The 12,518-nt window shown below is 47.7% G+C and overlaps 1 protein-coding gene across 8 annotated transcripts in view; it reads left to right on the plus strand.

The window, feature by feature from the left end:
* Window positions 1-10,921: 10,921 nt before the first annotated feature.
* The window catches only part of PCNX1 (pecanex 1), a 130,072-nt gene continuing 128,475 nt past the window's right edge, over window positions 10,922-12,518 (plus strand). For 5 of the 8 annotated variants that reach the window (XM_005309364.5, XM_042849369.2, XM_042849370.2 and 2 more), the window contains exon 1: window positions 10,924-11,257. In XM_005309364.5, coding sequence (XP_005309421.1) covers window positions 11,105-11,257 — 153 coding nt within the window. In that variant the 5' untranslated portion in view covers window positions 10,924-11,104. Of the gene's footprint in view, window positions 11,258-12,518 lie in introns of all 8 variants that reach the window. The other 3 variants (XM_005309365.5, XM_005309366.5, XM_042849372.2) reach the window with 2 other exon arrangements.

The following is a 12,518-nucleotide window of genomic DNA, read 5'->3' on the forward strand; positions in this document are numbered from 1 at the left end:
CGGATCAAGTATCCCTAGACCCTCCCTGATAGGTGTCTGTCAACCTATTCTTAAAAATCTCCAATGACGGAGATAACTACCCTTATAGTCACAAGTTTTTCCTAATATCTAACCTAAATCTCCCTTGCTGCAGCTTAGGACAAGAAGCAATGGGCTTGTCTTCAGTGGACATGGAGACCAATTGATCACAGTCCTCTTTGTAACAGTTCCTAACCTATTTGAAGACTATTAGGTCTGTCCTCAGCCTTTTTTTCTGAACACTAAACATGTCCAGTTTTTTTAACTTCTCCTCATAGGTCAGATTTTCTAAATCATTTATTTTTTTTGTTGCTGTCCTCTGAACTCTCTCCAGTTGGTCCACATCTTTCCTAAAGTGTGGTGCCCAGCATCAGACACAATACTCCAGCTGACACCTCACCAGAACTAAGTAGAGGAGGACCTCCCATATGACACTCCTGTCAATATACCCAAGAATGATTATTAGCCTTTTTTGCAACTGCATCACATTATTGACTCCTTCCATTTGGGAACCAGTATAACCCCCAGATCCTTTTCAGCAGTACTTTCACCTAGCCAGTTATTCCCCATTTTGTAGCTGTGCATTTGATTTTTTTCTTTTCCTTTCCAAGTGCAATACTTTGCACTTGTCTTTACTGAATTTCATCTTGCTGATTTCAGACTATTTCTCCAATTCATTATAGTGTTTTTTGAATTTTAATTCTGTCCTCTAAAGTGTTTGCAACCCCTCCCAGCTTGGTTTCAATGCAAACTTTATAAGCATACTCTCTGCTCCATTATACATGCCATTAATGAAAATATGTTGGCATGACAATAAACTGAAAGATTAGAGAAATGGGAGGAAATGTTTACAGTTTAAAATAACTGAAATATGTTTTGATTGGTTAATGTTGACCAACTGAGGTTGCTAGCCCTTATTGCATATTGACTGTGGGGGTTGGCATGGTTACTAAATGTGAGGAGGAGGGATACGGGGACTGGAAGGTTCCCACTTCTACTGTCTCCTGGTAGCATGGTGTATTGCCACCCTTACTTCTGCACTGCTGCTGGTGGCGTCACTATCTTCAGAGCTGGGCACCTGGCCAGCAGACACCGTTCTCCAGCAACCCAGCCCTGAAGACAAAAAAACAGAGAACCACTAAGTTACAAGAAATTTGTCACATACGGTCACATCACATGATTTGGGGGGAAAAAAATTCAACTGCGAAATGCTGTAGAGAACAACAGATCTTCCTGTACATTGTAAAAGGCACCACTTCCAAGAGCTTGTCTCTTATATCTGCTCTATCCAGCTGGTTTAATACAATGGCATGAAAAAGTATCATTTTTAGATTTCCTTTCCTTCTTGCTGGTCTGTTATTGCAGAGTTAATATTTTAAAACAAACAAACAGGATAAAGACTTATTGTACCCATTTTGTTTTTGTATTTGTAATTTACTTCTTATTGTTTTAAATCTAAAACAGCAGTATACTCTTTCACACATTCCTGTAAAATAGGATGGACGCTGCTTCATCTACTACAGGCATTTCTACTATCCATAGCTATGGAATTAGCCTGGCAAGAAATTAAGGCTTAAAAAACTATATTCACAATAACCAAACAGAACACAGAACATTGTTACAATTGTATAACTTAGCAACTTCTGGGCTAGCTAAAAATATATAAACAAGTGCAAAAACTGTGCCATAAGGGATATAAATTTTGGACTTGGACATACATTGTCTGCTATTAAACAGTCTTTACAAAAATAATTTGATTAGGCTAATCAGTATTGCAAAAGCTGATTCCAGTGCTTATTCTGAAGAAATTATCTTTATTAGGAACTAATTTGTAGGGAAATTACTCCTGTGAAAACCCATACATTGTAGCTTGAACAGTATTACACATCTGCAATGTCTGTCAGGGAATCAGCAAGAAAACCATGCTTTATTTCACAATACGTGCTATACATAGCCAACAGGAGTCTGACATATGTGATTTTATTTGAGGATATAAAGACTATACGGTAGAACACAGAATCATTCGTTATTCCTCATAACAGAAGCAAAACATTAAAATGTGTGTAGACAAATCAATACAAATATAGAGCTGCTCTAAAACTCTGAACAACGGAGCTATAGCAGGAGCTGGGGACAGATCCTGCAACCTTCATGAATTAAATGGGACTTGGGTGCTGGGGGTGCGGCAGTTCCTCCTGGTTTGAAGTAGTAATAACACCTAAATACATGGTAATAGCTTTCAGGACTCCCATTATAAAAATTGTTCCAACACCTATGCAATGGGATTAACTGTATGAGTAAGGACTCCTTGCAGAGTAAAGCTTTCAGGATCAAATCTGTGGCTCCTGCTGATAGGTTTCTGAAGGCTCCCAAGAATAAAGTAAGGGAAAGAGAAAACCCAGGAAGACAGAGGGGGAGATGGACCCATCTTGTGCCAGTGCAGAGAGGCTGAGAGTTCGTAGTCACAGATAAAATGGAGTATGATTTCAGGCATCTAATCTGAGGTGTATGTCTGAAATTCTTTGTAAAATACAAAATAACAATGAGTAACTCCTTGTCCCCTAACCTCTGCACTCATGTGGGGAAACTGACCTGGATGCACAGAGCGCCTGGCATTGCTGCTCACTCCCCCCTCGAATGTTTCTGAGTGCCCCTCCAGGGGGCTGGGAGGGGGAGAGTGAGCAGCAACGCCAGGTGCTCCAGGTGTTCAGGTCAGTGTCCCCACTTGGGCTACATCAGGGGAGGGCAGGAGAGCAGCTCCTAATGCTGCACAGCCCAGGTGGGGAATGTGACATGGATGCACAGAGCATGGGGCATTGCTGCTGGCTCCCACTGTCCCCTAAGGGGTGTGGGGAACGTGTGTGGGGGGGAGCAAGCAGCAATGCCGGGCACTCTGTGCATCACTGCTTGCCCCCCAAACGTTCCTCCGTGAGGAGGAAGCAGGAAGAAATCTGGGTGACCCCCATGCGTTTCTCCTTCCCCCACCCCCAAACTCTGCCCATAAGCTTCACTCCCTGCTGTCGGTCACTGCTGTGGGTGTTCCCCTGCCTGCCGGGAGTGCACACCTCTGCGCTGCATACAGTGGTCCCTTGACCACGGCGCTCTGGGCAGTCACCCACAATGCTCACCCCTAAGGCCAGCAGCCCTGCTAGTGGTTTTCAACTTTTGGTGCACAGACCATGTCTAAGTTTTCTGAAGGAGTCTGACCTCCATTTGAAATTTTTTAGGGGTCCGCAAATGAGAAAAGGTTGAAAACCGCAGCTGCAGACCAGTAAAGGTTTGTGCTGCCTTTAGCTAACCAAAGGGTTGGCAGGGTTGGCAGGCTAAGGGGAAGGATTTCCCTACACCCCCTGGGTGTACACACACACCCAGATTTCCCCTGCACCCCCTCCCCCGCGTTGTCAACTAATTGTATGCAGTGTTGCCAGTTTAGTCATTGATTCGAAATTTGAATTGAAATTGAAACACTAATACACACTTTTAAAGCATATACAGCAGTGGTCACCAACCCATAGATCGTGATCAACTGGTCAATCCTGGAGCCTCTGCCTGTCAATCGCGATCTGCGGCCGCTAAAAGTCTGGCGGCGCAGCAGGGCTAAGGCAGGCTTCCATTGGCCGGGAACGGGGAACTGCAGCCAATGGGAGCTGCGGGGGTGGTGCTTGCAGGCAGGAGCAGCGCGCAGAGCCATGTGCTTCTCCCCCCAGGGGCCGCAGGGGTGTGTTGGCCACTTCTGGGAGCAGTGTGGGGCCAGGGCAAGCAGGGAGCTTGCCTTAACCCCATTGTGCTGCTGCCTGGCAAGAGCCTGCACCCCAGCCCTGAGCCCCCTCCTGGATCCAGCACCCCACATCCCCTCCTGCACCCCAAATCCCCTCCTGTAACTCTGCCCCAGCCCTGATCCCCTTCCTGGATCCAGCATCCCATGCCCCTACTGCACCCCAACACTCTGCCGCAGAGCCCACACCCCTTCCTGCACTCCAACACTCTGCCCCGGCCTGGAGCCCCTTCCTGCACCCAAACTCCCTCCCAGAGCTTATACCCCCTCACCCCTTCCTGCCCCTCAACCCTCTGCTCCAGGCTCAGCCTGGAGCCCCTTCTCACACTCTGCACCCCTTAGCCCGAGCCCAGAGCCTGTACCCTCCCTCCCAAACCCCTGCCCCAGCCCAGTGAAAGTAAGTGAGGGTAGGAGAAAGTGAGTGACGGAGGGAGGGGGGGATGGAATGAGCAGGGTGAGGCTTCGGGGAAGAGGTGGGGCTTTGGGGAAGGGACAGGGTAGATCCTGGGTTGCACTTAAATTCAAAATGTGATCTTGTGTGTAAAAAGGTTGGAGATTACTGATATACAGTATATGATAAAATACTTGTATCTGAAAAAGTGTAATAGGTTTGAAAGGTATGAACAAAGACTAGCTTCCTTACACAGCTGTTTTTTTGTTTTTTGTTTGTTTTTGACAATGTCAGTGCATTCGTTTTGGTGATGTTGGCCAACTTTATAATGTCAAATTATGATTTATAAGCAAGGTCTGAATGAGCGGGAGGGGTGTGCTGAGGGGGGGAGTGGAGGGAAGTCTTCAGGACCAGACTGTATTTACATGAACACACTTACTCTGCCTAGGTATCCAGCAGACAGAGCTGTGTCACCCACGTAATCAATTTTGGCTGGTGTTGGGTTACAAATCACTTTAGTATTGAATGTGGGGGTAATGAAATGTTGTTATCCTTATTGTATGAGTAAAGGGCAGCAGAACTGTACCTAGCCTGTCATGATTAAGGGGGTCACCCTCAGTGCTTAATTTTTGCCAAGTCTGAGCCCCCGGCACATCTAGGTTTGGCAGTTCATAGCCCCGGGACCTCTGGGATTGCCACATCAGTTATGAAAGTCAAAAACTTGCTCAAGCCCTGGCACCTAATAGCTTGAACCCCGGCACCAATTTCATTACAAATTAAGCATTGGTCACCCTCAACTGAACTGCATTCACTAAGCAAGGGGTTTGGATGGCAGATCCCAGTGGAGAGAGAGAGAGGGTGGGGACAGGTGTTTTGTTTGGTGGTGTGAGCTCTGCCTAAGAGTCACAGGCACTATTTGATCTGCCCCCATCCTCTGTTTAAAGATAGGGCTGATTAGGCTCCAATGAGAGTTTTTTGTTTTAAGTGACCACTAGAGCTGAAATCACTAATAATTAGGTCTAAGTGCTTAGACCTGCTGCAGGACAGGATTTCTGTGGAAGACCATGCCCAGCCTGCACTAGCAATGAGGTTCCCCCAGAGAGCTGATATCGCTGATTGCTGGGTGGAATCTCAGGAGACTGACTCACCAAGGTCACAGTGGCAGGCGCCAGAGAAGGTGATGGCGCAGGGTCATCGGTGATGGAGCAATGGAGTGAACTGAGCATGACGAACAGCGGCCAGAGCAAGCGGCCGGAGCGAGCAGCGAGTGGCTGGAGAAATGGGCAAGGTGCCTTCACACACACCCCCGCCAGGGTGGGAGGTGAAATCACGCAAAAGCACCTCTGAACTCTGGGTCTCCATTGACCAAGGACAACAACTATATGTGGGGGGCGGTGGAGGGAGAAGGGAGAGGCATGTTAAAGGACATTTATTTGTTGGACTATATTTTAGTGACTTTGCTCCAGAATGCTAGATTTGTGACTGGGAAACTTATATAAATATACATTTCCTAGAAGGCCAAGATTTTCAGAATGCTTTATTTGACAAGATCATTATCACATATCATCGCTGTCTCAAGAGGTCATTATCTTGGGGAGTTTCTGTATTAAATATTTTTATTTTATTATATATTATATATTATAATTACTTTTTGCATAAGAACATAAGAATGGCCATACTGGGTCAGAACAATGGTCCATCTAGCCCAATATCCTATCTTCTGACAGTGGCCAAAGCCAGGTGCTTCAAAGGGAATGAACAGAACAGGGCAAATATCGAGTTATTAATCCCCTGTTGTCCACTCCCAGCTTCTGGCGAATAGAGGCTATGGACACTGAGAGCATGTTGTTGCATCCCTGCCCATCCTGCTAATAGCCATTGATGGACCTATCCTCCATGAACATATCTAGTTCTTTTTTGAACCCTGTTATAGTTTTGGCTTTCACAACATCCCCTGGCAATGAGTTCCACAGGTTGACTGTGTGTTGTGTGAAGAAGTATTTCCTTTTGTTTATTTTAAACCTGCTGCCTATTAATTTAATTGGGTGACCCCTAGTTCTTGTGTTATGTGAAGGAGTAAATAACACTTCCTTATTCACTTTCTCCAGATCAGTCAAGCGTTAGAAGAAGGAGCAGGTTGACCCAGAGGCGGATTTGAGTTCAGGCTTCTTTATTGCGATACTTGTTCGCCTCAACCCAATTGTCAAGCAAGCACTGGATTAGTTACAGCACACTCTTTTTATTTCAGTTAGTATGTAAACGCCTACATCTGTTACAACCCCAAAAAACCCTTATTAAGCAATAGAAACACCCATACTATGATTATACCCACCCCTATTGACTGATTACAGCATTACGCATATTATACACACATTTTTACCTTGACAATACATTTCTTTGCAGTAATTGGTTGCCACAAGTTCCCTTAATCAGCAGTTCTCTGTGGAGGGAGGGAGGGGCCATGAGCAGTTGTCGTTTATGTAGCTGGGAAAGGAAGGGATGGGGAGATAACACTTCTTTACACAAAGGTATCCTTTAGACAATTACATTCCTTATGCAGCTGCAACATTTATTTATTCCCCAACAAGCTGAATGGGAGGGTGAGGGATGACACCTATCTATCAAGCGAAGAAACGGTGCCTGCCTGTGCCTCTACTACTCCCTAATACCATACCAGCACACCAGCAGTCTCCCTGGTCTCTACTTAACCCTTACATATTCCAGCATCAAGATTTTATAGACCTCTATCATGTCCCCTCTTAGTGGTCTCTTTTCCAAGCTGAAAAGTCCCAGTCTTTTCAATCTCGCCTCATATAGAAGCTGTTCCATACCCCTCGTCATTTTTAGTTGCCCTTCTCTGTAACTTTTCCTACTCCAATATATCTTTTTTGAGATGGGGCAACCAGAACTGCATGCAGTATTCAAGATGTGGGCATACCATGGATTTATATTGTAGAAGTGGAGGAGCTTGGTTTGCCAGACTGATCAGCAAACCAATGCTGACAACCTATGTGAAAAGGCTGCAAAACACCAAGCCTCTGGACTACCTAGACATGCAGAAAACTTTATAAGCCAGTCACTGTCAAAGCCAATTTTAGAAATACTTTATGAGGCTGTTAAGAATGCTGGAGAGACAACACAGTTTATGCAAACAAACATGGCTGTCACATCATACTTTCTATTTAAGCAAAAGATACCAAACACTACAAACTGGAGGCCAATGTTAAGTGTATTGTCACTTGTTAGTTGGACCCTGGTTCTGACTAAGCCTGGCAAATGCTCGCTATCTTTCTGCAAGAAACTCAACGGACTGGTTAGAAGCATGCAGTGCAACAGTGAAAGACTCACCAGTTAAAAAAGTGAAGGGCTCTCTCACTGCATTCAGAAAATGTGCATACATGGCTGACGAATGCACCGATGCAAACTGGCATCAAGTATTAAGTAGGGTTACCATTCGTCCAGATTTCCCCGGACATGTCCGGCTTTTTGAGCTAAAAATAGCGTCCGGGGGGAATTTGTAAATGTCCGGACTTCTCCCCCCCGCCCCATGCAGAGCGCGCGCAGCTAACAGGGCAGCCGGCCGGATGGTGCCACTTACATGGGGCTCCGACAGCCAGAGAGAGCCCCTCCTCCGCTTCCCCTGCAGCAGAGATCACTCCCTCCCTCCTTGCATTCGCAGATCGCCTCCGGCAGTCTGGAGCTCCTCCCCTGCTCCTCCTCCCCTGCTGTCCAGCATGCCGGGACGAACGGCTCAGGCCGTTCCTGAGCAAGTTCACAGAGACATTAGGCGAAGGCCAACAACAAGGGGGTCAGGGGGTTGGAGAAGGGGCAGGGAGGTTTTGGATGGGGCAGTCAAGAGACGGGGGGGGTCGGGAGTTCAGGGGGTGGCTTTCTGGGAGGGGGGTGGATAAGGTTTTGAGCAGTCAGTGTATGGGTAGGGGGTAGGGTCCTGGGGGGCAGTTGGAGGGGGTCTTAGAAGGGGGCAGTTAGGGGACAAGGAACAGGGAGGCTTAGGTAGGGGGTGGGGTCCTGGAGGGCAGTTAGGAGCAGGGGTCCCAGGAGGGGGCAATCAGGGGACAAGGAGCAGGGGGGGGGTTGGGAGTTCTGGGGGCGGGGCTGTTAGGGGGCAGGAGTGGGGAGAGGGATCGGAGCAGTCGGGACAGGGAGCAGAGGGGTTTAGATGGGTCGGGAGTTCTGGGGGGGGACTGTCAGGGGGTGGAGAGTGGTTGGATGGGGCGTGGGAGTCCCAGGGATCTGTCTGGGGGTGGGGATGTGGATAAGGGTTGGGGCAGTCAGGGTACAGGTAGGGGATAGGGTCCTAGGGGGCCAGTTAGGATGGGGGGAGGGTCTCAGGAGGGGGCAGTCAGGGGACAAGAGGCAGGGAGGCTTAGGTAGGGAGTGGAGTCCTGGGGGGCAGGTAGGGGCAGGGGTCCCAGGAGGGCGGCAGTCAGGGGACAAGGAGCGGAGGGAGGGTTTTGAGGGGGGGAAGTGGGAGGAGCAGGGGCAGGGCTAGGGCAGGATGGGGGCGGGGCTAGGGCAGGGCTCCTCCTGTCCTCTTTTTTGCTTGCTGAAATATGGTAACCCTATATTAAGTCACTGGGTACATTATCTTGATGTCAGTGATAGGCCAGTAGATGCATTTCTAGATGTTCAGGTTATAGAAGAAACATTGGTTGCATCTGTGATAACCCACATTTTAGAAGAGTTAAATGCTTGTAAATTGAACCCCAGACAGATGGCTGCTTGTGCATTTGATAGAGTTGCAAACTACTCTGGAAGACATAGTGGAGTAAAAGCTTTGCTCAGAGAAAAGTGTAACCCTAATCTCTCCTATACACACTGCAGAGGCCATCTACTCCAACTAGCACTAGTATGAGCTACAGAATCTTCAAAAGACATTAAAAAACATTTAAATTTCCTCATATACTCTTTTTATCAGCAAGAGTCCAAAAGGACTGAACGTCTTGGAAAAAATAGAAGATACACAGAGACTGAAGTTCAAATGAGTCCAACCTAAGAACACCTGCTGGCTTTCTCATTAGCGATCCTTGGCTGTTGTCTTAAAATTACTGCAACCATTATTATTGGCTTTAGAAAGTATCTACCAAGATGGGATGGATCTAAGTAGTGAGGCTGGAGGACTACTTTTGCTACTACATTCAAGGTATGTGTACACTTACTGTGGATCGACGCTGTGGTGATCGATCCATTGGGGGTCGATTTAGTGGGTCTAGTGAAGATTGTTCTCCCCTCGACTCCGGTACTCCATTGGAATGAGGAACATAAGGTAAGTCGACAGGAGAGATTCTCTTGTCGACCCAGTGTGGTGTAGACACCGCAATAAGTCGACCTAAGCTGCATCGACTCCAGCTACATAGCTGGAGCTGCATAAGTTAGGTCGACTAAATGCCGGAGTGTAGACCTGCCCTTAGAAAGGACAATTGTCATTCTCTCTCTTGAAAGTCTACTGTTGAAAACACTGGGGTCATTAAACAATGCCATCCAGGCATCTGCTACAACAGTAGTAGATCTTTGTCCAGTAATAGAAGCTACACTTGGATCAATCAGAGAGAGAGAGAGAGCTATTGAAAACATACTGGAAGAAACGAAGACTTCAGGTCAGAAATTGACTAATTAAAGCACTTCTATTGACTCCTTAAGTGAAGAGGACAAGAAACATTTGTTAAGCCATCTGAAAAAGTACACAGACTTGATTCTTATAAATCTACAACAGCAACCTTTGGATTCCACTGAACCTTTACAGAGCTTTTGCAGATACCTGTCTTATAAAACACCGACAGTTTCATGGAGTGAGGGACTACCAGCAATGGGGCTGCTATATGATCAGGACAGAATAGAGAATTTGAACACAGAGTGGAATATCATACAACAAATGAATGAAGATTTGACTTCATCTTTTTCTTTATCATCACTAGTGGTTCAGCCCAAACTTTGTATTATTTTTCCTACAATGAAAGAAGTAGGAATTTATCTCTTGCTACTCCCAGTCCCAACAGCTACAGTTCAGCATTCTTTTTCCTCATTGAATATAATGTTATGTTCTTAAAGGAGTCACCTTTTGCCTGATCATGAGCATATCATGAAGGACTGGAAGTACTGGACACATAAGAAGCCACCTACACTGAATGCACTGCATTTGATAAGTTTATTAATAGAGTTGTGCAAAAGTACAAGAAACCAAGAAAGATGCAGCGCTAGTGCTTCATAGGAGGCTTGGCTTTGTGTGATGATTTTAAAACGTGTTAAACTTAATAAAATGGTCATGAAATATTTTTCAGTTTTTACTATGCTGCCATACAGCGCACCTTTGCCCTCATGATCTGACCCTTCATCAGCTGCCTGCCACCCCTCCTGTAGATTTAAACACCCCCACCTAATTTCAACTCCTGGGGGAAACTGCCACTAACCAGACTCCTCCACCCCTGGGCCTCTGCCCACCTTATGACGGGACACCCTCTTGTGACGCCCCGCCGGCAGCTACTCCCAAGTAACTCAGGCACGGGGAGACGTGGGTACGGACCCGGCTCTGCTGCATGGTCTCCGGGCCGAGGCAGGCGGCGGTGGCAGCGGCTGCTCCCTGGCTCAGAAGTGCTGTTCCTGCCTCCACGCCGCACGGGGGCGCCCCAGGCGGGGCGGGCTTTGCCGGGGACGCCGCTCTCTCAGGCAGCGCTGCTCGTTGTCACTCCCTGGCAGCGGGCGGGCGGCTCCAGCCGCAAGGGCTGCCGGTCCAGAGGCGGCGCGGGGGCGGCCCGGACCTAAGATGGCGGCGGCGTTGGCGGGGAGGAGGCGGCGTTGGTGGCCGCGGACGTGCGGGCTGTCGCGGGGTGCGGGCGGGACGCGGCTCTGGCCGGGCTCGCAGGGCGGATAGAGCGGGGCCAGCGCGGCGGAGCGGGGCCGCTATGGGCTCCCAGGCGCTGCAGATCCTGCGCCAGGGCGTGTGGGCGGCGCTAAGCGGTGGTTGGTACCAGGACCCGCACCAGGGCGTCGGGGTCAACGCGCTGCACCTGTATCTGTGGCTCTTCCTGCTGGGCTTCCCCTTCACTCTCTACATGGTGAGTGCGGCCCCCACCCCTCCGTGCTCGCGTGCGGGGCAGTGGCTGCGTGTGCGTGGGGCGCTTCCCCCTCCCCCCCCCCCGGGGGCCGGGGTCTGCTGCCCCCGAGCTCTTCGGCCTGCTCCTGCTCCACCTGGACTGAATCCAAGCCGAAGCCTTGTGAATACCCCAGTCGGGGGGCTGGGAGTGTACGGCCCCGTCCCTGCCAGCTCCTGCGGGGCCCTTCCTGCTTAATTTCAGTTATGGTTAAAAGTCCCGGGGGGAAGACGAGAGAGACCGCTTGGATTTACTTTAAACTTCCTGCTCTTTCTGTGGTACCCAGAGCCAGCGAGGTGCTCTCCTGTGCCAGCTTAGGTAATAAGGGGCTGTTTCCTATAGCTACCATAGAAATGTCAAAGATGAGATAGAGTCCTTAGGTTTGTAATGCACATCTGAATTGGTTTAAACTGATGGTTTCTGTTATAATGGCCGAGAATAAAAGTTTCATATATTATAAATTCCGACAGTTATAGAGCAGCAGACTGGGACTAAGGAAGCCTGGCTTCTGTTCCTGGCGTAGCGTCTGGCCTACTGTGGGAGACCTTGGGCAATCACTTTACCTCCCTGTGTCCTAGTGTTCCCCATCTGTAAAATGGGAATAACATGGCTTATTTCCTTGTTAAAGTACTTTGATTAAAAGTGCTATATAAGACCTAGGTGGTGGTGGTATTATTATTATTTTATTTTCACATAAACGTTTTCTTTGTCCTCAAGAACCTTTGGATGAGACCTTGACCATGGTTTTGTGTGGTCTAATTGCAAAGATTCTGTGGCTCATCTCTTAAAATTAGAGGATATGCTTCAAAGATCATAGTCTAAAGGTCCATTCATATATTGTGTGCACTGTGTGCTGTGTGCTCTACTGTGTTGTAATAGTAAGGGAAGGCATTCTTATGCCTTGCAGCTTGTAAGGTACTTTGGGATCCTTGGGGGGAAATAGGTGCTGTAGGAATATAATCTGCTATTAAAGGTACCTTTCTATTTAGCATCTTGTTTTGGTTTTATTTTTTTTAAAAGACTGACTTACAAATCTAAAAGCTCCTCTTAATTTTTGATGACCCTTTGTTTGTTCCCCCTTGCCCTCCATCCAAAAAAACCTTTCTAAATGTTAATATGTTGTGTTTTGGGTTGTGGGAAGGAGGGCAGGCAGGCTGTGTGTAACTTCCCATTGTACACTACTCACCACTTTATCTTTTAGCATCAAATTCTGACTTGTATGTCA

The sequence above is a fragment of the Chrysemys picta genome, chromosome 4 (genome assembly GCF_011386835.1).
Source record: "Chrysemys picta bellii isolate R12L10 chromosome 4, ASM1138683v2, whole genome shotgun sequence".
NCBI classification, from domain to species: domain Eukaryota; kingdom Metazoa; phylum Chordata; order Testudines; family Emydidae; genus Chrysemys; species Chrysemys picta.